At 46.2% G+C, this 21,994-nt stretch overlaps 2 protein-coding genes across 2 annotated transcripts in view; one reads left to right on the forward strand and one right to left on the reverse strand.

The window, feature by feature from the left end:
- Positions 1-608: 608 nt before the first annotated feature.
- Positions 609-5,490, reverse strand: LOC142582718 (uncharacterized). The gene is made up of 4 exons (XM_075692684.1): positions 5,365-5,490; positions 4,847-4,979; positions 4,620-4,707; positions 609-4,223 (listed from the first exon to the last, which is right to left on the reverse strand). The coding sequence occupies exons 2-4, from the start codon at positions 4,967-4,969 to the stop codon at positions 3,406-3,408; spliced, it is 1,029 nt and encodes a 342-aa protein (XP_075548799.1). The 5' UTR covers positions 4,970-4,979; positions 5,365-5,490; the 3' UTR covers positions 609-3,405.
- Positions 5,491-5,746: 256 nt separating this feature from the next.
- LOC142582719 (proliferation-associated protein 2G4) overlaps positions 5,747-21,994 on the forward strand; it is a 36,160-nt gene continuing 19,912 nt past the window's right edge. The window contains exons 1-7 of the mRNA XM_075692685.1: positions 5,747-5,884; positions 6,662-6,790; positions 7,141-7,246; positions 8,597-8,666; positions 10,970-11,062; positions 14,751-14,814; positions 15,684-15,762. Coding sequence (XP_075548800.1) covers positions 5,803-5,884; positions 6,662-6,790; positions 7,141-7,246; positions 8,597-8,666; positions 10,970-11,062; positions 14,751-14,814; positions 15,684-15,762 — 623 coding nt within the window. The 5' untranslated portion in view covers positions 5,747-5,802. The remainder of the gene's footprint in view (positions 5,885-6,661; positions 6,791-7,140; positions 7,247-8,596; positions 8,667-10,969; positions 11,063-14,750; positions 14,815-15,683; positions 15,763-21,994) is intronic.

Below are 21,994 nucleotides of genomic sequence, written 5' to 3' on the forward strand. Positions count from 1 at the left end.
TAATGTATTTGTCATCTGTCACATCTGCTGATGCACTACGAAAAGGAACTTACGAGTTGAGCGATTCCTAGAGTAGCACTATTAACATTAGCATACTCAAGTGGGTCGCTAGCACTGCTCTTGGCACTAGCGCAGAGCACACCTTGGTGACATATGCGGAGCGCAGTTGCAGCACTGTTACGTGGTGTTCGTTGTAAAGCAACAATTAAGCCATCGTTGCACCTAAATTTCTTTGCTGTACAGGCACATTCGTTGTACAGGTGTTCACCATACATATGAAAGATATGAATTCGGCTGGGGCATAAGTTCCTTTTTATACAGATCATTTCGCTGTAGAGGCGTCTGACTCTATATCCGGTGAGGAAACAACAAACTGCTAACCCCGAGAAAGAGGTAACGAAGGCATCGCTTTAAAACACGATTTTCAAAATGTTATTCCACCCCATTCAAATGTAGCCATGGCAGCTACAAGTCGAACCCATGGCATCAGTTCCTCACACTCCCCGAACTGCCATGGCCACCGAGCCGCTATGGCAGGCGAGTAGGTTCGAGGAAGTACAGTGCATCAGTCTTTCTAAAATGAATGCAAATACGAGACACAGGACAGATAAATTTAAATGCCATTTATTTTTTGCCTTTCGGCCCACCACACAACATACCGTGGCCTTCTAAAGGTTAAGTGGGAAAATGGAAACATTTTCCTTATGAAAGGGCCTGCTATTAAGCGAGCACTCATAGGCCTTCTATAAAACATGCAATGTGAGGTAACATTAAAAAATAGCAGTATAACTTCTCATGATCACATCTTTTGCCAAAATAACTTACAAGACACTAGAGCATATGCGGTCACAGACTCTATAACACTATGCTTTTGGACTGCTTGCTTCGTGCATAAGTGACTTGCAAGTCAGTATGCGTTATGGTGAACTTCTAGGCACTTGAACGGGCAGTGAACGCTGTTGCAACCTTTTAGGCAGTGCACAACATTATAGAAGTCACTCTCAGATGTGGCAATAAATAGTTGGTGCAGGTAACAGGTATACTGGTATAACAACGCTGATATGACGGTTGGGAACTGCCGAATGCTTCTTTGCAATCACAGTTCAGTACAGTGCAGCAACCTTTCACCTAAACAGCATGACAGGTAAAAAGGTCAATAAATAGCACATGAGAAAATAAAGAGCACACACTACAGATATGATACAAAATACAAAACACAAGTCACTCACATGCTGACGATGTGTGTAAAGAGATTCATGCTCATACTACACAGCATTTGTAGACAGTCATTGGGTTGTAGCACATAAATGAAGAAACCAAGGCAGGGATGATGTAACAATTAGATTCCAATGCATTTTCTTTTCCTGCTTTGTCATTTGCCCGAGCAGCACTCCAACTATGGAATCACCAGCATCAGTCGATCACGAGCGGTAAATGAGCAGAAGAAAGCAGGATCAAATGAAAGGAATTCTTACATTATACCTGCCCCGGTTATTGTGCAAAAGGCTATCCCTGCAGCCCTTGTATATAAAGAGGCATTCAGCTCGTGGCCTTAAGTTTGTGGAGGCTGCCAAATACAATAACCAGTCCAGAAACTCTTCATGCTGCACATGGTGCGTATACAATGGAATGTAAATAAATATATTGTGCTGCTTACACTGGTAACATGCAGTATATGAAGTCAAAAAGGGGCAAGCAAGTCCAAGTGTATATGCGCAACCCTTCCCTTACATCTGGTTAACATGAATTCACCAGAAAACCAAATAAAGGAAGTTGTTCTTAAAATGTGAGTCAATGTTAACTTCACCGGAGGCATATTTGCCTTTAATGTCGCTCTGAAATCTATAGTGCCCCCAGCACCAACCCTAATATTTTTTCTCCTAATTTCTCAATGTTGTTGCCAACATTGAAAGAAATTAGAATATATTTCAAATTAATTGCCACTGATGAAATGATACGCCATTTTTCAAAATATTTTGGCTGCTGCACTTTGAAAAGGGTTATACATGTAGTAAGAACCACAGCTTCCAATACAGACGTGACTATGCTGTCTGTTGCATACAGGTATGCGACATTCTTTTGAAAGTAACAAATCTGGGGTTTCATCACAAAATACACACTACCTAAACTTGGTATAAAGGTTATAAATAGGGATAAGGTGCCTCAGAAAGGCTGGCCGATGTTTCGATAGGAGGACCTATCTTCATCAAAGGTGGCCTCGTCATCCTCGGCAGGTTAGGTTTAACGAGCTAGTGTGGTGACATCACATTCAGTCGTTGTCGGCTGGCTGTAAAGGGAGAGACTGAAAAGAAAATGAGCGATGTCGTTTGATGGCTCTAGGCGTGGTTTCTAAGATGAGAGGACAGGAGCGAAACAGTGGGAAGGCGGCAGAAAAAAAAATTTGAGAAAGAGGACATGGGACGGTAGGGTGTTGGGGGAGCAAGAGGTTAGGGAGCCTTCAGAGATGTGTAAGAGTTGCCGAAGATGATGAGGCCACCTTGCCACCTTTCATGAAGATAGGTCCTCCTATAGAAACATTGGCCAGCCTTTCTGAGGCACCTTATCCCTGTCTATAACTTTTATACTATGTGTGCTACTCCATCTGTCGGCCCTACTTTGTGATATTGGATTACGGTATCTAAACTATGATTCAGAAGTATGCACAGATTGATGTGTTTGTTTTGGCAAAGAATATGGTACACACCAAGAATAATTAGAAATAACTTACATTAACTTAATTCCCACACAAAGAATAAAGCTTGCTTTTATTTATTCATAACATTAAATTTGCCCAAAGCGCATTATTGTAAGGTGTGTGCAACATTCTGTTCAAGCTTCTCCCCATACAGGTGTGCACAGATGTCTATTATTGGGGCTGACAGCATTCCCACATCTGCTTTTCAGTACTTTCACTGGCTCACATTAGCTCACGAGGTGCTAGCTGTAAAGTTAACCAGTGTCTCAGATTGAGCCAATCAAGAATATTTTGTCACAAGAATGAATGAACAGGAAATTTTCACTCACTGTTTGCTGCCTTTAACACCATGCGACACTGTCCCAAATTACTTCTCATTTATAGTCATCTGTAAGTCCTACATAAAACCAAATGATAAGACGAAAATCTGCACACACTTCAAAGGGTTTGGACGGTATCGCTGCCACTGTTTGCTTCTCAGACCGAGTTCCTGTCTTTTATGAGAAAATGAACACAAGAAAGTATATCATTACGAACAGTCGTCACATCTACATTTCACGCCAACCTAGCTGCCATTTAAATTAATGTCACTTTTACCTTAATAGGCTGTGCAATTAGCGAGCGTTTCTCATCTCTGCCAAGCAGCTCAAACTAAAAAAATGTCGGTCGAAATGCTACGTGCATGCTTATGCCGAGCCTTTTAGCCAACACTACATATAACAGTGCGACTTTTCTGGTGGAACTATGATGGGAGCCAGGTCAGATTTGCATTCACGTGCGCCTAAATCTCTGAGTGAGCAGCCCACAACAATGAGGCACAGCAGAACTGCCACTAATGCCACTCCAGCTATGGAACTGTGGAACGCCAGAGCTGCACGAGCACCTTGTTCCCCTCGCTGGGCCCATGCCTGCAGGCTGTTTCCTAAAACTTCGCGGGCCATCAACAGCAGTGCAAGCTGCTGCTTCACTTCTTCTAGGAACACCGGCGCGAGCTTGGCCTTCCGGGTTCCGCCCGCTGCCATATCCTCAGCCAGGTCATCCAAGGCAGTTGTGGGCCTCCTTTCCTGCAGTTGCGCCCAGCGTGCGCGAGCACGTGGCCCAAGGTGAAAGGCAGTTTCAAGCAACTCCTGGCTTACTGCACCCAGGCCAGCATACTCAGTGACATTTACATCTGCTGCTGAGCGCACATAAATGGTGCCCAAGGCTAGCTGGCCCATCCTCATGGACATACCTCGAACAAAGAGCGCATGCGCCAGGGTTGCAGACGGTTCATCTGGTGAGTTAGGAAATAAGTGTCGGTGCAGAAGGGTGTTGCACAGGGAAAGGTAAAATGAAGAGGTGTCCAGAGGAGAAGTGAAGTTACGTCTGACAGTCTGGCGAAAAACAGTCAAGCGGGCTGTTGTGCCAACGTCTGGTGATGTGGATGCAAGCACATCGTCGGTGACTCGCCAAGTCAAGGCCAAGGCGCGCTGGTCAGCACTGGACTCTCCTGGAGAACTGTCTGAGAGCAGCCAGTCTACTGTTGACACTGGAGAAACGAGAAGCAGAAAAATTAAGTAAGCCGAAAGTCCTGCATGCAGGAGAGACTGAATTTGTAAACCAGTAATTGGCAACTCATACTATTGAATGCTGACAACATGTGCGGTATGCATATAACTTTATGACTGATAAGGGCCCTGTTACCCTTATCTGGAACCAAATGTCCTTGTAAACAGCAGCTTTAAACAGTGCAATACAGGACACAGCAAATTAAGGAAACACACGGCAGAGCAACGTCCTGTGTTTTCTTTGCCGTGTCCTTTGTCACGCTGTTTAAAGCTGTTGCTTACAAGAGGTACCAACCAAGCCAAATGAACACGTTGTTAAATGCCCTCCATACATGGCTACATAGATGTACAGATGTCAAAAAAGAATGTTCTTTTACCCATTTCGTGACCCAAAGCAAAGGTAACTTTGGCGATATCCTCGTGCATCTTCAGCGTCCGTAATGCTGCCTTGGAACTGGTATCGTCCTGTACAGAGCAGGGTGTGGATGAATGAAAGAGCTTCTGATAAGCTTGTAACTGTGCAAGAGGCAACTTCACTACGACATATACAAGAGCAGCACTGCATCTGCAGCAAAACTAATAGTGCACCAAAACGTCTCAATACCTTGAGTGTCTTGGATATCAGCACACCAGCCAGGACAGCTGTCCAGATGACTAAGAATCCCAAAGAGAGCGAGACGAACGCCAAATGCCTTTGCGACTGGCGACTTAGCTCCACAGACGTCATGGTAGTATGCCTGCAAGAAATCAGTACACGTTAGCCAAGCCTTCTAACTAATAAAATCAAGCAGCGCGCGATACCGCCACTATTTTAACGATTGACTGATCGAGCGGAGGCGCGAGTTTCAGCACAGGATGGTCAAAGTCCATTTCAAGAGTAATTTGATTACGATCTGCGTGATAGTAGTTAGGTAATACGGTGCAGAAGCCAAACCATAGGAGAAAAATAGCATCAATGCCTGGAGACGGCGCGAAACTATAAGAAACACGGAGCTGGGTCCAGCAGTACTCTGAATACTGTTTCCTGCAGACATGTCACGCATTCTGTTGTGTGAAGCCATCTACTAACAGAAAGAAAAGTTATACACACGTGAAGTTCATAACATGAGCTATATTACGTACCGTACAATTACTTGGTGAAAGTAGGAGCGCAAGAGATTACGGTACTCGCGTAGGCCACAGACGGAGAAACCAACCAAGCGCTAAAAAGCAAAAACAGGAACCAAAACACAACAGACAGGAAGCGGCTCGGCTCGGTGGAGGAAAAAGGGGAGGTCGGTTTTTGTGTGTGTGCAGCTGTCAAGGCCCCAAGGCTGCAGCCGGAGGTTGTTGAGTTATTAGTTTTATAAGAACGTTGCTTTAATAGTAAGGTCTATTTTTAAATAACATTCACTCAGCTTATAGAAGTATTAGGTATTTTGCTTGCTACAGCTCACCACCGAATAATTATTGGCACAATTTTAGCCTAACTTTGACCGAAACCGCTAGCTTTCCTGGCCACGACATTTCCCGCCATCTCAACTCGCGGCGCATGACGGGATCCATCCGTGTTCAAGAAACATGGCGGACAAAGAGGATGAGCCGACGATCGCTCAAGACTTGGTTGTCACCAAGTACAAAATGGCTGGAGAAATGGTCAACAGTACGTTTCATTTTTTCTTTTCTTGGGCATTTTGTTTGGCGGAGCATTGAAAAGTTTGCACTAACTTTTTGTCTTCTCTCGCCGCCCACGGCTCCCGGCCACATGTGGAGACATGGCAACGTGTTTTGTTGCTCCAGGCGAGCCGCGCCTGTATAGTTTGCTCATTCTGTAAATCAGCTTAGCGTTTGTGCTGCCAGACCTACGTTCCTGTTTCAGTATCTTAAGATCTTTATATTTAATAAACCTGTATGTTTTGTGGGATGTGGATTCGACGCTTGGCCGGCGCGTTTCGCTCCCAAAAAGGAACGTGGACGTTCTGCCTCGGAATTCGGTTTCTGAGAGCTCTATCTTGGAGTAGCAGTGGTCAGAATTGTTTAATCATATTGTAACTTCTGGTAAGCTGCGATCTCTTCCGTGCTCGTAGTTGTGTGTCATGGGCCATAACCGTTAAGGAACTGCGAAGTCTCGTTTCTGGGTCATCGCAGCCGGCAAGGCCGAGAAATATGCCGTATGGCTGTTAAATAGCCCGCGCTCACAATACAAGTCGAAGTGTTAACACACTTACATTAGCCTTTTTTATGCCTTAACATGCTCTCTTAGCAACTCCTCTAAATTGTGGTGTAGTTGAAAAAGTTTCGCACTTTCTCGATGGAACGCCGGCCATATGGCAGTTCTCGCGTGCCGACGCTTCAATTTTTTTGCCAAAGCTAGTTGGTTCAGTACGCGGTTGTCTCCAGAATTCGAACCACCATTGCTTTTATTTTTAATTTTTTTCAGAAATTCTTAAACATCTGTTGACCATGTGTACAGCTGGTACATCTGTACTCGCCATTTGCGAAGAAGGTGACAAGCAGTTGAACGAAGAAACGAGCAAAGTGTTTAAGAAGGAGAAAGAGCTGAAGAAAGGTATGCATTGTTTTACAAACCTTACCTAGCTGGTGCTGCAAAGAGGCATTGGCCACGATGACAACTCATTTTTATGCAGCAGTAATATGAAACTTTCATTCATGCATGGGAACTTCCTTCTTGCATAAGAGATCTCACGGGATGACAAGGCTAGGGAATTTTTACTTTTGTTTAAATAAATGCAAATTCAGTGTTTGTCGTAAGGACTTCGTTGCACTAGTGTAGCCTTTAGTTAAACTGATTAACATGCCATATTCAAGAAACCTGACCATATGTTATGTAGCTTTCAAGGTTACTGTGTGCTAGTGTTGAGATTACATCTTCTGATTGAAATTTGCCCATGTCTGCAGGCATTGCTTTTCCCACCTGCGTTTCGGTAAACAACTGCATCTGCCACTACTCCCCACTCAGGTCTGACACCGAGTACATCCTGAAAGACGGGGATGTAGTCAAGCTGTAAGTATTAAAATTCTCTCTCTCTGAAACCACTACAGAGGTCTCGTCATGCTTGCAGTGCATTTATTCGGTTTCTGCCTGTTGTGTGGTGCTTGCATTTCCGCTTACTTAATATGTATGTTGTTTACCTGCAAGCAACATGCTGGCATATCTTCACATCTGCTGTGGAAGCATTAGCTGAAGACTCAAGCTAAAATGGTGTTGGTCTGGCCCACTGCAGTGGCGCAGCGGTGCCATGTGTCTTAAAGAGAGTGAATTTGAACAAAATGCAAAAAAGACAACCTTTTGGGCACTTAGTGTACGTCCAAAAAAAGGAAGCCTAGGTTTTGCTTAAAATTGCATCCAGCGCTCACCACTATGGCATCGCTACGTACAGCTCACTCTATACGTCGGCAATGTAAGCAGATACTCATACGAGCTCAGCAATATTTTTTGCAGGCTCTGTACTCCCTCGTACTCGTGCACTCATGCTTGTCTGTACTCACATTCCTACTCGTGTTCATATTCACTTTCATTCACGCTTACCAGGACCCGCTCACTCTCAGTTTTGCATCCACTGTCCCTTTCCGACACTCGCTTGCCTACATAGTCGCAGACCACCCTGATTTACGATCATATACACGTCCACTCACTTTTCATGACTCACTAACGCTTCGGCTGTCACGTGGGAGCATTGGTCACAACTTCTCACTAAATTTTTGTTGCTCTTGGTCAGTGCTCTCCTTTATTCATCCTGCTTCTTCCTGACCGTATGGATTCCGTCAAACCCTGGATTGCACTAACGCTCATCTCGCACCACTGAAGATAGTGTTGAGCGAATTGCCAACCCATTGCCCTACTTTAGGATGCAAAGCACTTGTCTGGTGTAGTCGAGGGCTCGGCTCCGGACTAGCGATGTCTGGCACATATCTGTTAGCTTTTAGTGCTATGACAATGCGTGCAACATTGTGTGCTGAACTGCAGACATACACAGAGGGAACGTGGATGCTTTGGGACTCGTAATGGTGACTCAGTGATTACACGTTTTTGTTAAACTTCTGACCATGAAGGGCTGACAGTCATAGCTGCACCTCAGCATTATCATAGGTGCTAGCTCTTGCATTTCCTCCAAGGCAGTGGTCACACCGTGTCAACACCACAGGTTGCACACGCACTCCTTCACAAGAGAGGATGGTTCACACCATGACATCTGCCTCTATGATGTTTTGTTATTGTGTATAAGTAACCTTACTTAAACTTAGTTGTCATGCTTCCTATTACCTCTGTTGTACGAGCAACTTTTGCGTTGTTACCATTAATTTTGTGCCTTCTTTCATTTTGGCTTGTCCTGCATGTTTCGTGTGATTACAGGGATCTAGGAGCGCACATCGATGGTTTTATAGCGGTTGTGGCACACACAGTCATCGTGGGAGCAAGCCTTGTAAGTATGCCATCTGCTGTCTTGGCCGTGTGCAGCACTGACCAAAACTGCCAGGGCTATTCTTGTACATATACAATGCATATATGTTTTTGATTGGAATGACTGATAGCGCCGACTGTAATGCTTGTGGTGCCGAGGAAACTATAGAACATCTACTGTGCTACTGCCCATCTTTTCAAAACGAAAGACATGACCTCTGCACAGGTCTCAATCAGCTAGATAGAACACGTTCACCTTGAAGAAGATCTTGGGACCATGGCCTCGCATATTGCAGCTACAAAAGGCCACAAAAGCTCTGCTGCGATATTTGAAGGCTACTGGATTGAGTCAGCGTCTGTGATCCGGACTGAGTGACCGAACGATATACCCACTAGACTTTCTCTTCTTCTTTTAATCTTTCCATTTCCTTTTCCCCAGTGTAGGGTAGCCAACCGGGCTCAGTCCTGGTTAACCTCCCTACCTTTCCTTTATCATTTGCTCTCTCTCTCTCTCTCTCGTACATGTGCTACACAAACACCCAAAAAAATGGATTGGAGGATGGCCTCTAATGTACCTTAATCGGTAAAGCACTGTACGCTTAATGCTGGAGATGAGGACTTGGCTTCTACCTGTGACATGTTGTCTTTCATTTTCCCTTTACCTTATTATTTCTTTATTACCTTATTATTATTTCAGTGAAACATAATTCATTTCCCCCATGCTTTCTCTTGCTTTATGTCAGTTCATATACAGTAAAACCTCGTTAAACCATACCCACTTAAACAGTAGTTTCGTATTAAAAGTAGTAAAGTCAAATCCCTAACTCAGCGGCCATTGAACATAATGGGTTTTGTATCCGCATAAACTGTACCAGCTTATTGCGTACGTATCGATCAAAACGCGTTTCAGCTTTTCGTCGCGTAAACATGCGGTGCGCCGTCTCCATCGGGCGGCCCGGCAGAACAAGCCTCAGAGATTGGAACAACGGCCTCCAAGTGCCCTGGCGTTTGCGCGTGAAGCCACATCAACATCAACATCATTTCGACGCCGTGCCAAAGAGCGTTATGGCGTCGTGCAAACGAGGACTCGCGTTGTTCTGAAGCTCGGATAAAAAAGACGCCGGGTGCTCAGCATAGAAGAAAAAGTAGACATCGTCCGTGCTATCGGACGGGACACGAAGAAGTCGGCACTGGCACGCAACAACGATCTGCTATTGACTATTGGCATTTGGAATGCGAAGAAGTTGCTTGGCAGCGCTGCTGCGACCGCGAAGACATGTCGGCTATGAGGTTCGACTTTTCACCATCGTTGCCTGTGTTGTTGCCGAAGTGTCGACTAGCGACAGTGATGAGGACGACATGGAAAACAACAGCATGGGCGACTCAGGCCCGACAGTGACATAAGCTGTGCGTTACGTCAGCCTCATGAATGCAATCATCGCGACGAGAACAGGGGCGCGATAACCTAACTCTATTCCAAAAGAAAAGTATCCAAACTCCGGCACCCGGCAATGAAAAAGGCGCCCCCGGGACTTCTGCAGCACTACTGCGCACGTACACGGAGAATACGTAACGGCAACGAGGAATCTGCCATGCGAGTGTTTGCCAAGAAGAGGGAGCTGACTTGAAAAGCTGGCACGCAGCTTCAGTAAGTTTGAGGCCGCTTTCGTCGTCGTGCTGGGCCACCGCGGCATCAAACCAAAATAACACTTTTGTCACGCGAAATGAATAAATACTGCATGTTTGTTTCCCCTTTCATCGCACTCTCTCTGAGTTCCGTTTTCGACAGGTACAGTGCTCACGGATTGAAATAGGACACGGAGCATTTTGTACAACCCTACATATGTGCAAAGTACGCGAGAGCACAATGTCATGTCGTTAGGAATTTGGTCACCAAAGGTGACGAGGGCTCCGATGTGTGTGTACGCGCCAGAATTACGTCGATGTGACACGAACTGCAGCCGCTTGAAGCGAAAGTATGCGCATTACTTAGCCCTAAATTGACACGTTTCATTCCGTGAGCACTGTACATGGATGATCTCATGCTATTTTGGTTAAACAGTACTTCCACTTAGCATGTACTTTTTCCGAGCTCTGGCCAACTATGATTAAACTAGTTGCAACTAGAAAAAAATTGAGTTCCTCGGATTCCCTTATTCTTCTGTAGTCTTTTAGCAGTTCTTTGCTTTGCTGTTATTGCTTGTTGCTTCTGAAGTTTATTTTTATTTAAAGATTTTAGCTGCAGTGACTTTCTCGTTTCGGTAAAAACTACAAATCTTGTGTCTTGTTTGCCCAACTGTGTGACCTGTGCATTCATTTTAACAGGATAACAAGGTGAAAGGCAGGAAGGCTGACGTCATCAAGGCTGCCTACTATGCAGCCGAGGCTGCTCTACGACTTGTCAAGCCTGGTAGTGAGGTATGTGGGCTCTACACCACTGTCCATTTCTCTTTGGCTGAATAGCTTTGCCATTTCTTCTTATGTCTTTCTATTATTTAAGCATAAGCTTCATTATGATTCAATAAATGGATGTTAGGTTAGTCCCCTCTTGGTGTCGTGTCCACAGGACCTTACGAATTTTAAAGTTCATAATTTGGCAGGTAGGACATGGCTTCGGCACTGGCCAAGAACGGTGAGCAGATTCGTTGTCCAAAAAAGAGTGCAGCTGTTCACATTCCTCGCACCACGTGACGCCGCCTCCTGCACAGTTGCTCGTAATTTTCACACTTCTAACACAACTTTTTGGCACTTCCGGCAAGTGGCTGGCGCGCGCATGGCCAGGGTGGCTGTATCTATAGTGTGTTAGAATACGTTTGAACGAGCTGAGCGGTGCGGTGCTTGCTATAACCGAGGCAAAAAAGCAACATAGGCTGAGGGTGCTGCAAACAAACTAGATATTAGCGAGGCACACACTGCAGAGTGGGCGTATCTGTCCCCAGGGCCAGTATAATGGAAAACTATTCCAATCTGTGTTTATGCCCACATGGGTGAAGCCCGAGCCATTTTGACCTATCACAAAGGGCTAATGGCGGAATTGTAATAAATACAGATCATAATCATTTTACGTTATTGGTCATGTAAAATTGTAATCATTAGCTTACTATCTAAATTAACAAGCGCAGTGTCACGCACGCACTCGCTGTCAAAATGCTGAAGTGAGGGAAGCGTGGTAGCACCAGCGAGCGAATTTATTTTCCTGCTTCAACGCGAACGAAGTGGCGAAAACACAGCGTACACAAAGCTATCAGCACTTGGTATTTGCCTCTGTCTTCACAGCAGATCACCTTCAAGATAGGGCTAGCACGGCCACACTAGTCGTGTCATACGCAGCAGCCACCAGAGTAAAATGCACCCCGCTCTGTCCCCCGTCCTCCGGGTGCATTGCACGTGACGAAAGACAGTGTGCTCCCTCCCAACTTTCCTCCCTTGTGCACGCAAGATTGAGCCACCATCATCTGCTCACCTCACACGCTTTCAGTCGCACATACAGAATACTTGCTATCTCAATAATGAACCAGAGTAGTTCATAACTTTGGGTTCTCCGTATAATCTGTTGGTGATGTTCATTTCCAGGCACTTCACTCACACTGTCGAGACATTAGAGACTTTTAGTTTGTCCGTTATTCTGGTAAACGCAGGTGGGCTGGGCGTTGGGGCGCAGGGGCAGAGGCATAGACGTGAGCGGCCTGCATGGTGCATCCACTTAATGGTGCAAAACTCAGAAAAAAAAAACAGCCAATATTGCAGTAACTAAGTGTATTCTACTTCGCTGCTGGTGTAAATTTTCGGCAGTGGCGTAATCGTGTTGCTGTTAGAAATTTACACCCACAGCAGAGGAGAATACGTTTGGTTACTGCAGTATTGGCTGTTTTCGTCTGAGCTCTGTGCCACCAGGTGGCTGCGCCATGCAGGCGGCTCATGTTTACGTCTACACTCCTATGCCCAGTCAGCTGGCGTTTGCCTGAATACTGGACAAGCTAAACGTCTGTATAAATAAAGAAAAATATGTGAATAAAGAATGGCTTGGGCTACATTCCAAAATTTCTGACTCACTATTGCAGAATGCATGTTTTTGTGATTGCAATCACTAATTAAAAAACTACAGGTACTATTACCAAAATTTCCATGCACTAGACAGTTTTAGTATTGGAGTAATCTGTTTCAAAATTCAGCTTAGGACATCACTTCAGACAGTTGCAGTACTGCGCTTGTGAATAGCACTGAGCAGGCTCACCTCATATTTTGCGCAGTTATCCATACACAAAATCATGTGCTCGAGGAGGTGTTGCCTATGCAGGACCTTAACATTCTTGATGATGCCTAGGTCCATTGGCTGCAAAACAGCTGTTGTGTTTGCAGGCAAAAATGTGAGGCGTATTGCACCAAGGCTATCACATTCACGTGAGCACTGCAGTGATCCCCAAGGAACAACACCTTGCGGTTCGGAGAAGCAAACTTGCGGTCCAATTTCGTTATCCAACTCTTGAAGATTTCGGCCGTCATCCACGCTTTCTTGTTCGACTCATAGTCCACAGGCAGTGTCTTTACGCCTTTCAAACATCTTCGCTTGGCGGCTTTCCCGATCACAAGTAAGCAACATCGTTCCGTGCCAGTCATGTTTGCCTGCAATCAGCACCGACACCCTCTCCTTGCTGCGTTTGCCCCCAGCACAGTTGTCGTCCTTGAATGTCAGGGTCTTCTCTGGTAGAAGAGTGCAGTCTGATCTGCATTGAAGATGTCTTCCGGTCTGTGCTCACGACCGGTTATTCACGCAGCTTTCCCTCCTTCCACGTGGTGCATGTTTCCTGGTTAACGGAAGCTTTTTCACCACACACGCTCTTAAAAGCCAGGCCATAGCGATCTTTAAAGCGCGTCAGCCATCCATCTGATGAAACGAAGTCATTGATCCCCAACATTGCTGCAAGCTTTCGGACTTTTATCGTAACGATGTCTCCGCTGAGAGGAAGTTTGTTGCTCCGGGCCTTCTGCTGCGCACGCTGCAAGCCCAATCTCGCCATTGCCAGTATGCAGCGCTGCGTGCACCTAGGGCACCCACGTGGCATCCGTGATCAGCTCCGGCCACGCGCGGCAGCCGCTTCGCCTCCCGCCGGAGCTGATCGCAGAGGCCACGGCAGCCATAGCAATGAATAATCGCGCCGCTCCAAGAAGAGCGGCACTGCAGACTGCTGCGGTGGCGATGACACCAGCGCGGAGCTGTTGCAGCACTTGAAAAATTGCACATTCTACCAAAGAATGACGGTCACCTCGAGGATCCCGGCTGAAAATTAACTTCCAATTAAACAATATTACTTAATGAGGCCTTTGAATTATCGAGCGATTCTTCCGTAGGATTGCATGCAAAACTGGCGGGGCCAGGACTTCACTTCTAATTAACCGAAAATTCCAATTAAGTGGCTTCAAATTATTGGGAGTCAACCGTACTGTGATAATGATGCAGCATGTAACAACACACATAGCTTACACAATCATGCAAATTGGACAACAAATCAAATTACAACATTCCGCTGCTGCTTTCATTCCTTTTCCAAAATGGGATGTGACTTCATTTTTACTGAATTGTTGCAGTATCTGCCCAAATAGGTGTCACAGCATTGTGTGATGCTGTGTGAAATTTTCAGGCCTCAGGTGCCACTTAACCAAGCACTAATAATTTTGTGTGCTGGTTAGTTACTGATGTTTAGACAGCAAATGGTAAGAACTCGGGCAGGAGCCATGGCATAGCATCTACACGTTGCAACGTCTGCTTCCTTTTTCTGCACTGGCTGGCAGCGGCGTTTATATAACTTCATCTTTTTCTACATTCTGTGCCACCGGGGAAACAATAGGCATCTCCGGTTGATGCAGAACTAGAGCGGGCCTCTTAAGTACTTTGCCCTCTTTTGTTTCGATGGAACATGCCCGCACCATTCCATTGAGGCCTAGATATGAAATGTAGCAATAAAATGGTTATAAAATGAAAACAACCCATTTCTACTTTTCACGTGTTTGTTCTTAGAAGTGAGAACTTCGTTACATGTGCCAAGCTTGTGAGCCTTTGGCAGCATTTTTCAACAACTGAACGTTCTTTTCATTGTTATAATTTTAGAACAACGCTGTGACAGACGTGATTCAGAAGGTGGCAGAATCCTACAAGTGCAAGCCTGTTGAAGGTAAGCAATGATGACAGTAAAAGGGGTTTACTGCACATGTTGGCATGCCCATGTAGGTTTTGTACATTAAAAAGGGGGGGGGGGGTTTCGTGCCAAAACCACTTTCTGATTATGAGGCATGCTGTAGTGGAGGACTCTGAAAATTTCGACCATCTGGGATTCTTTAATGTGCACCTAAATCTAAGTACACGGGTGTTTTCGCATGCGGCCACCATGGCCGGGATTCGATCCCACAACCTCGTGCTCAGCAGCCTAACACCATAGCCACTGAGCAACCACGGCGGGTTTTTGTACATTGCCTTAAAAACCTTCAATAAACCCTGTATATGGGGAAGGGGAGAAAACAGATCAAGGGCTTTTTAATTAAAAGGTTTGTAAAATTCTACTTGAAATTCAGTCATATGACTTGCACAATGTACGACAATACTACACAACCTAGGTTGTGGCAGACTTTCAGTGCATGTGTTATTTCCATGTGTGTGTATCTTATTTCATTGTTTTCATTTGTTTCATTGACAACACATTTACTTATTGTTAGCTACAGTGACAAAGCTCAATATTATCTAGTACATCACTCCAAGCATTTAAGAATAGGCAGATAGCTTTTGCACGGACAGTGGAGCTAATAGCTGAGGTAGACGATGAACGACTAAATTTGTAAACGGAAATGTCCCTGTGGAGAAGGAATAGCAGTTAAAAGGTTAAGGAGTGCAACTACAATCTCTTACAGTTCTTAAGTCTCACTATCAGGGTCCTCAAAACCTTTCAATTTTGACTTGGATATTTTTATGCAAACCTTGTCATGGCATCGCTTTTTTGTTTATGTGACTGCATGTGGTAGTTGCCTGACAGTGTAAACTGATGTGCAGGGATGCTGTCACACCAGTTGAAGCAGTACAGGATAGACGGAGAGAAGTCAATCATTCAGAACCCGACGGAAGCCCAGAGGTGAGAGTATACGATGTATGGTTACCTAATCTTTCGCCGAAATTTGCAATTGTGCTGACCTTGCTGGTTGCTTAGTGCTATATAATGAAGCATTGCAGCATATGTGTGCATACCCGTTATACTAGACCATTTTCCTAAATTGCAAGTAAACTTGGGTGCACTGCATCTTTGGCCCAACTAACAGCAGCACCGATCATCGTCTAAGTGAAAAAAGAGTGCTTACTGCATGTTCTGGTGCTTTTCTCTTGTGTATAGTTTCATCTTAACATCTACGTGTAAATTTTCCATGCCATACTGCAAGCAAATTGGGCTTGTACTGTTGGCGAAAATGACTACTGTCGAACCCGACTATATCGAACCCGTTTACGTTGAATTGTTCTATATATCGAACAATTTCTGGGCACGGTATAGTAACAATGAGTATATATAGCAAAAATTACGCTTACATCGAACAAAAATAGCAGCGACTCCCGATATATCGAATGTCGAGCAGCAGAAAAGTGCCCCCAGAAGTTGGCTTTCCCTCACGGTTGTGGGGAAACCGGACGGCGCGGCTCCATCCAACCGCTCTCCCTACCGTGACCGCGCTGCTTCGGACGAGCCGTCGACACCCCCTTGCAAAAAATGATCCTAGCCCGCCCGCACCGCTTGCTCAGACAGCCAATCGGGGGCTCTTGTGCCCTCATCGTGCAAAATGGCGAAAGTGCGAGTTGTTTCGGTGCTTTTCTGGTCCATTGTGTGTGTGCCTCGTGGGCCATTTCCCGCAGTGTTGCCGTGCTGAAGCGGCAGAATTTGCCTTTCGTCATGAAGCTCGAAATCATAAAGCGGGTCGAACGCGGTGAGAAGTCGGATGTGTCCTCGCAGTGTGAATGATTCCGAGGAACTCTCTCAGGACAATCTTGAAGAATAAGGGGGAAATTAGGGCTAAAGCGGCCAAACGCTCGCCTCGGTGCCCATGGCGCCCGACGCGTATGCACGGCCATGTACAAGTGGTTCATCCGAAATTGCTTCAGCCATGCCGGCTTCTGCGTGCTCGGTGATGACTGTAAAGTCTGATGAATGCGATGCAGCCATTGCCGGTGTTGCCGAAACTTGGAGCAAGCTGTCAGAATTTCCGGAAGCTGTTGACGAATCAACAGTGGACGAGTTTGTGAGTGCAAATGATGGTGTCGCGACCACGGGAGAGCCCGAAAACTACACTGTCGACATCGTCCCAAGCACAAGTGAAAGTTGGCACAATGAGGAAAGCAACGACGGTCCTTTGCCTACATCCTCCGAAGTGATGGGTGCACCCACACTAGCCCGGTGCTTCTGCGCGAATGCGGAAGGTTGCGGCCTCAGCTGCTTAGACAATGTAGAGAAGTGCGTGCGTCACAGGCAGCGAAATTGCCCAAGCAGAAAGAAATGCAGGACTATTTCATGTGAAACTAAGCTAGTTTCATCAATAAAGTGATTTTATAAATGGTATGTGGTTTTATGGCGTCCAATTATTCAGCAGGCTTATATCGAATTATGCTCTATATCGAACTGATAGGTGTTCTTTTGCGAGTTCGATATAGCCGAGTTCGACTGTACACTGCCGTGAACAAGAGAGAAGGGCGTTAACCGAGGGGCCCGATTTTTATTAGTCATATCATAAGAAGCCAACAAACGCTGACACCAAGGGCAAAATAAGGGAAATTACTTGTGCTTAATAAATGAAATAGAGAAACGATAAATTAATGGAAATGTAAGTGGATGAAAAAACAACTTGCCGCATATGGGGAACGATCCCACAACCTTCGCATCCATGGTGTGATAGTGGCGTGCGTAGCCAACAGACACTTGATGTGTGTTTTTGTGGTTGCAACAGGTTGGTATTACAGTCGAACCTCAATATATTGAACAGCACCGTGATCGCGAACTAGTTCGATATAGCCAGAATTCGACACATAAAATCATATAAAAAATGCATCAGAAACTTCTGCAAATCAATCAATGAACCAAGGGTGCGTTTGGGGATTGTTTGGAGCGCATGGTCGATTGCTCCACACGCAATTAGCGTAGGCTGCGCCGACTTCGTCAACCGCATGAAGTCGGCGAGGTCTAGGTCAATCATGCACATGCAACCGAACTTGCGCTCCGAACAACGATCCCCGATCACACCCCAATCGTGGTGCAGTAAATACTCAGTTGAAGCTTCACACAAAGTATTTATTTATTTGGCTGAAAGTACTGCATGACCAGGAAGTCGAAAACTTTTATGAAGACGGGGAATCGGCGATGGGTCAAGTCAAAACAAAATACACTATACTGATGGGCGACTTCAATGCCAAGGTAGACAAGAAGCAGGCTGGAGACAAGTCAGTGGGGGAATGGCATAGGCTCTAGGAATAGCTGGGGAGAGTTATTAGTAGAATTTGCAGAACAGAATAATATGCGGATAATGAATACTTTCTTCCACAAGCGGGTTAGCCGAAAGTGGACGTGGAGGAGCCCAAATGGCGAGACTAGAAATGACATAGACTTCATACTCTGCGCTAACCCTGGCATCATACAAAATGTGGACGTGCTCGGCAAGGTGCGCTGCAGTTACCATAGTATGGTAAGAACTCGAATTAGCCTAGACTTGAGGAGGGAACGGAAGAAACTGCTACATGAGAAGCCAGTCAATGAGTTAGCGGTAGAGAATTAGTAGTAGAGAAACTAGAGGAATTCCGGATCAAGCTATAGAACAGGTATTCGGCTTTAACTCAGGAAGAGGACCTTAGTGTTGAAGCAGTGAACGACAATCTTATGGGCATCATTAAGGAGTGGGCAATAGGAGTCGGGGGTAACTCCGTTAGACAGGATACCAGTAAGCTATCGCAGGAGACGAAAGATCTGATCAAGAAACGCCAATGTATGAAAGCCTCTAACCCTACAGCTAAAATAGAACTGGCAGAACTTTCTAAGTTAATCAACAAGCGTAAGACAGCTGACATAAGCAACTATAGTATGGATAGAATTGAACATGCTATCAGGAATGGAGGAAGCCTAAAAGCAGTGAAGAAGAAACTAGGAATAGGCAAGAATCAGATGTGTGCGTTAGGAGACAAAGCCGGCAATATCGTTACTAATATGGATGAGATAGTTCAAGTGGCTGAGGAGTTCTATAGAGATTTATACAGTACCAGTGGCACCCACGACGATAGTGGGAGAGAGAATAGCCTAGAGGAATTCGAAATCCCACAGGTAACGCCAGAAGAAGTAAAGAAAGCCTTAGGAGCTATGCAAAGGGGGAAGGCAGCTGGGGAGGATCAGGTAACAGCAGATTTGTTGAAGGATGGTGGGAACATGTGCAGGACATGTAATGAGGAGGGAAGATAACCGATGGTCATTAGGGGTTACGGGCTGGGTTCCAAGAAAAGGGAAGCATAGCAGTGGGCGGCAGAAAGTTAAGTGGGTGGATGACATTAAGAAGTTTGCAGGGACAACATGGCCACAATTAGTACATGACCGGGGTAGTTGGAGAAGTATGGGAGAGGCCTTTGCCCTGCAGTGGGCGTAACCAGGCTGATGATGATGATGGTTGCAGCAGTGTAGCCTGCTGCTTCTTTGCAGATGCATGCTTAAACATGGAATCCTCAACTCAGTCTAAACAATCCACAAGCGATAGGCCGGTGCCCTCTATTGCACCGCAGTAGTGGCGTAGAAGGGCCAAAGCAGCTGCAGTCCCAGTTGGAGTCTGGAGCGGGCCAACATCAACACTTGCGGGATCAACCTCAGCAGCGTCTACGTTTGGCAGTTACTTCTGCTGCGATCTTCACGTACATCAGTTCAAGCTTTTTGAAACACTGTCAGTAACAAAGTATTAAGTGGCATCTGCCGAGGCGGCTATGAGTGAGCCCAGCGAGCGTGCGCTGTCGCGCGTCTTCGTGTATGCAAACCACCGGCCCTCGCGAGGCGTGGCAGGTGCAGAGTGTGGCACCGAGGAAGAGTCAGTGTGGTAAATGAAATGCATCATTGAAGTTGTTGAACTAGCCAAGTCACTGCGTCCGTACACAGCTACGTTCAAATGACGCACTCGACGCAGTAGATGTGTGCAGCTATAGTGCGCAGCAGTTGGGAACGCCCATGGCGCCACCACTATCAGCAAGGGTGTTGCTGGAAAGCTCACCGCCTGTCAAATATATCGAGGTTTGACTGTAGTGAATTCCAGTGGAAGGTTTGGAGTGGCTGATGAAATCTGCGCTGGAGCACTCCACTGCACTGGAGAGCAACAAAATAAAATCTGCGATTGAAACACAGGCACTCCTGCCAGAGCTAGTGGCAGGGGGCACTAGCGCACATCCATTTCCACATGTTTTTCGTTGTTTTCGGCCTTTTCGGCTTGAACTTGCATCTGCGTTGGGTTTAGAAGTTTCGTGTTCCTTTCTAGCCTCCTGCGTTGTAATGGAAGTCGCAACGCATGTAAGTCTGCTTCTCTCGTCCGCTGTGATTGTGTTCAGAGACGCAGCAAAGCCCGCTATCATTTACAGTGGAACCCCGTTCATACGTTTTTCACCGGACCGGGGGAAAAAAACGTAACAGCCGGGAAAACGCAACAGTGAGGAAAGCTCCGAAAATGAATGAAAAAAAAGGGCAGCTTCAACTATAGACAATTTATTTCCACAGAGTGCGCTTAGGACTTAAAAAAGCCTAGAATGATGGCTTGCCGTTTCTTTCGCTCGGTATAAATCGCCACACGTTTCTCAATAGCCTGGAAGGCCGCATTGCTGTCAGCGTCGCTGTGAGGTGCGACGTACCTGCAGAGGAGGTCTAGAGCCGCGACGGCTTCTCCAAAGCTAGGATTTGGCCACTGCCCGGCATCATGCGGCTCGTGCTCCTCGTCGTCACCGCGCCACGGGAATGGCAACGGACGAAGGAATATCCGCGGGAAATTTTGCCCTCTTTGGCGTAATCATGCTAACCTGCTAACGACTGTTTAGTGTTGCTGCGGAGCGCGCGCGTCCGAGCAGCCCGGTTGCGCGCGGCGCGGCGTGGGAGAAATGTAAACAAGAGAGGAGAGCTGTCCCGGTAGGCGGAGCAACGCCAAGTTCCGGTTTCACTTTTGATTCACAAAGAGTGACGTGAGGGCCTCTCCCGAGTTTCCTTCCTCCGTGAGTCGACCCGTCCAACAACCATGCGGTGACTCTAATCACAGTGATGATAGTGAGAGCATTTTTCACGAATGGCCACTTAGTGCGGCCTCTCGAACTGGCGTGCGGCTTTTTGCAGCCAGTTCCATAGCCAAGCCCGGCCAAGCCCAGCCAAAACTCGTCAAAAGCCAAAATGGCGGTTGGGGCGCATTGCCTACTTCAGCCCAGGCGGGTTCGGGGTGCTAAGTTGCGACGTATCATGCGGGAACGTTTTCACAGCTACGACGTAACAGCGGGGTTCCTTATACATTGAATCCTATGGAAGCTATGCCGGGACCGGATGAAAACGACGTAGCAGCCGGGAAAACGCAGCAGTGAGGAACGTAACAGCGGGGTTCTACTGTAGGTGGCAGCAGATTGAGACAGCCTGAAGTGCCTTCAGAACTGCATTTCATCAACAAAACTAAAGGCTGTTAAATGCAAACTTCCAAAAAGGATCCATTTATACCTCTTCGTCCCATACTGGCGAACGATATCGTTGACGAAATACGCAACTTTTGGTCTCTTGGCTGTCGGCCGAAACATGTCGAAATCTTGCTTCAAAACATAAGCTTCCGAAGTTTCTTCATCGCTTGAGTCCCCGCCGGTTGATTCGGAACTTGAGTTAGACGAATCGTCGTTCTCTGCAAGCAGTAAACGCGCAAGTTGACGATGCAAATGATCTCTCATTTCTTCGAAGAGACCGCAATTTGCGTTCATGGGCGCGCGCGCCATAGCGGTACATTGGCTATGGGTGGGGCATCAAGCGACTTCTGGTTGACTCCATCAATTTTTGCGGAGAGCGCTGCTCTGTGAAGTGGATCTAGTGACGGAGCTGCTCCCAATCCAGCAATCAAAGATATAGGAGACACTCTATCAATCTTCTAATGGAATAGACTTGCTCCCCAAGGAGCAGAAAATCCTCTACCAGAAGTGCTCAGAGTTCGCCATTGGAATTACCCATAATTTTGGCACCTGGAATGATCAATTAGCCCAACTGTGGTCAGTGACTTGGTACTCACATGTATGCCTGTGTGATTGACTGAGAAAAGTATACGCTGCTGACATCCTAGAGCAACTGAAAGAAGTTCGCC

This window comes from Dermacentor variabilis, chromosome 5 (genome assembly GCF_050947875.1).
Source record: "Dermacentor variabilis isolate Ectoservices chromosome 5, ASM5094787v1, whole genome shotgun sequence".
In the NCBI taxonomy this organism is placed as follows: Eukaryota; Metazoa; Arthropoda; class Arachnida; order Ixodida; family Ixodidae; genus Dermacentor; species Dermacentor variabilis.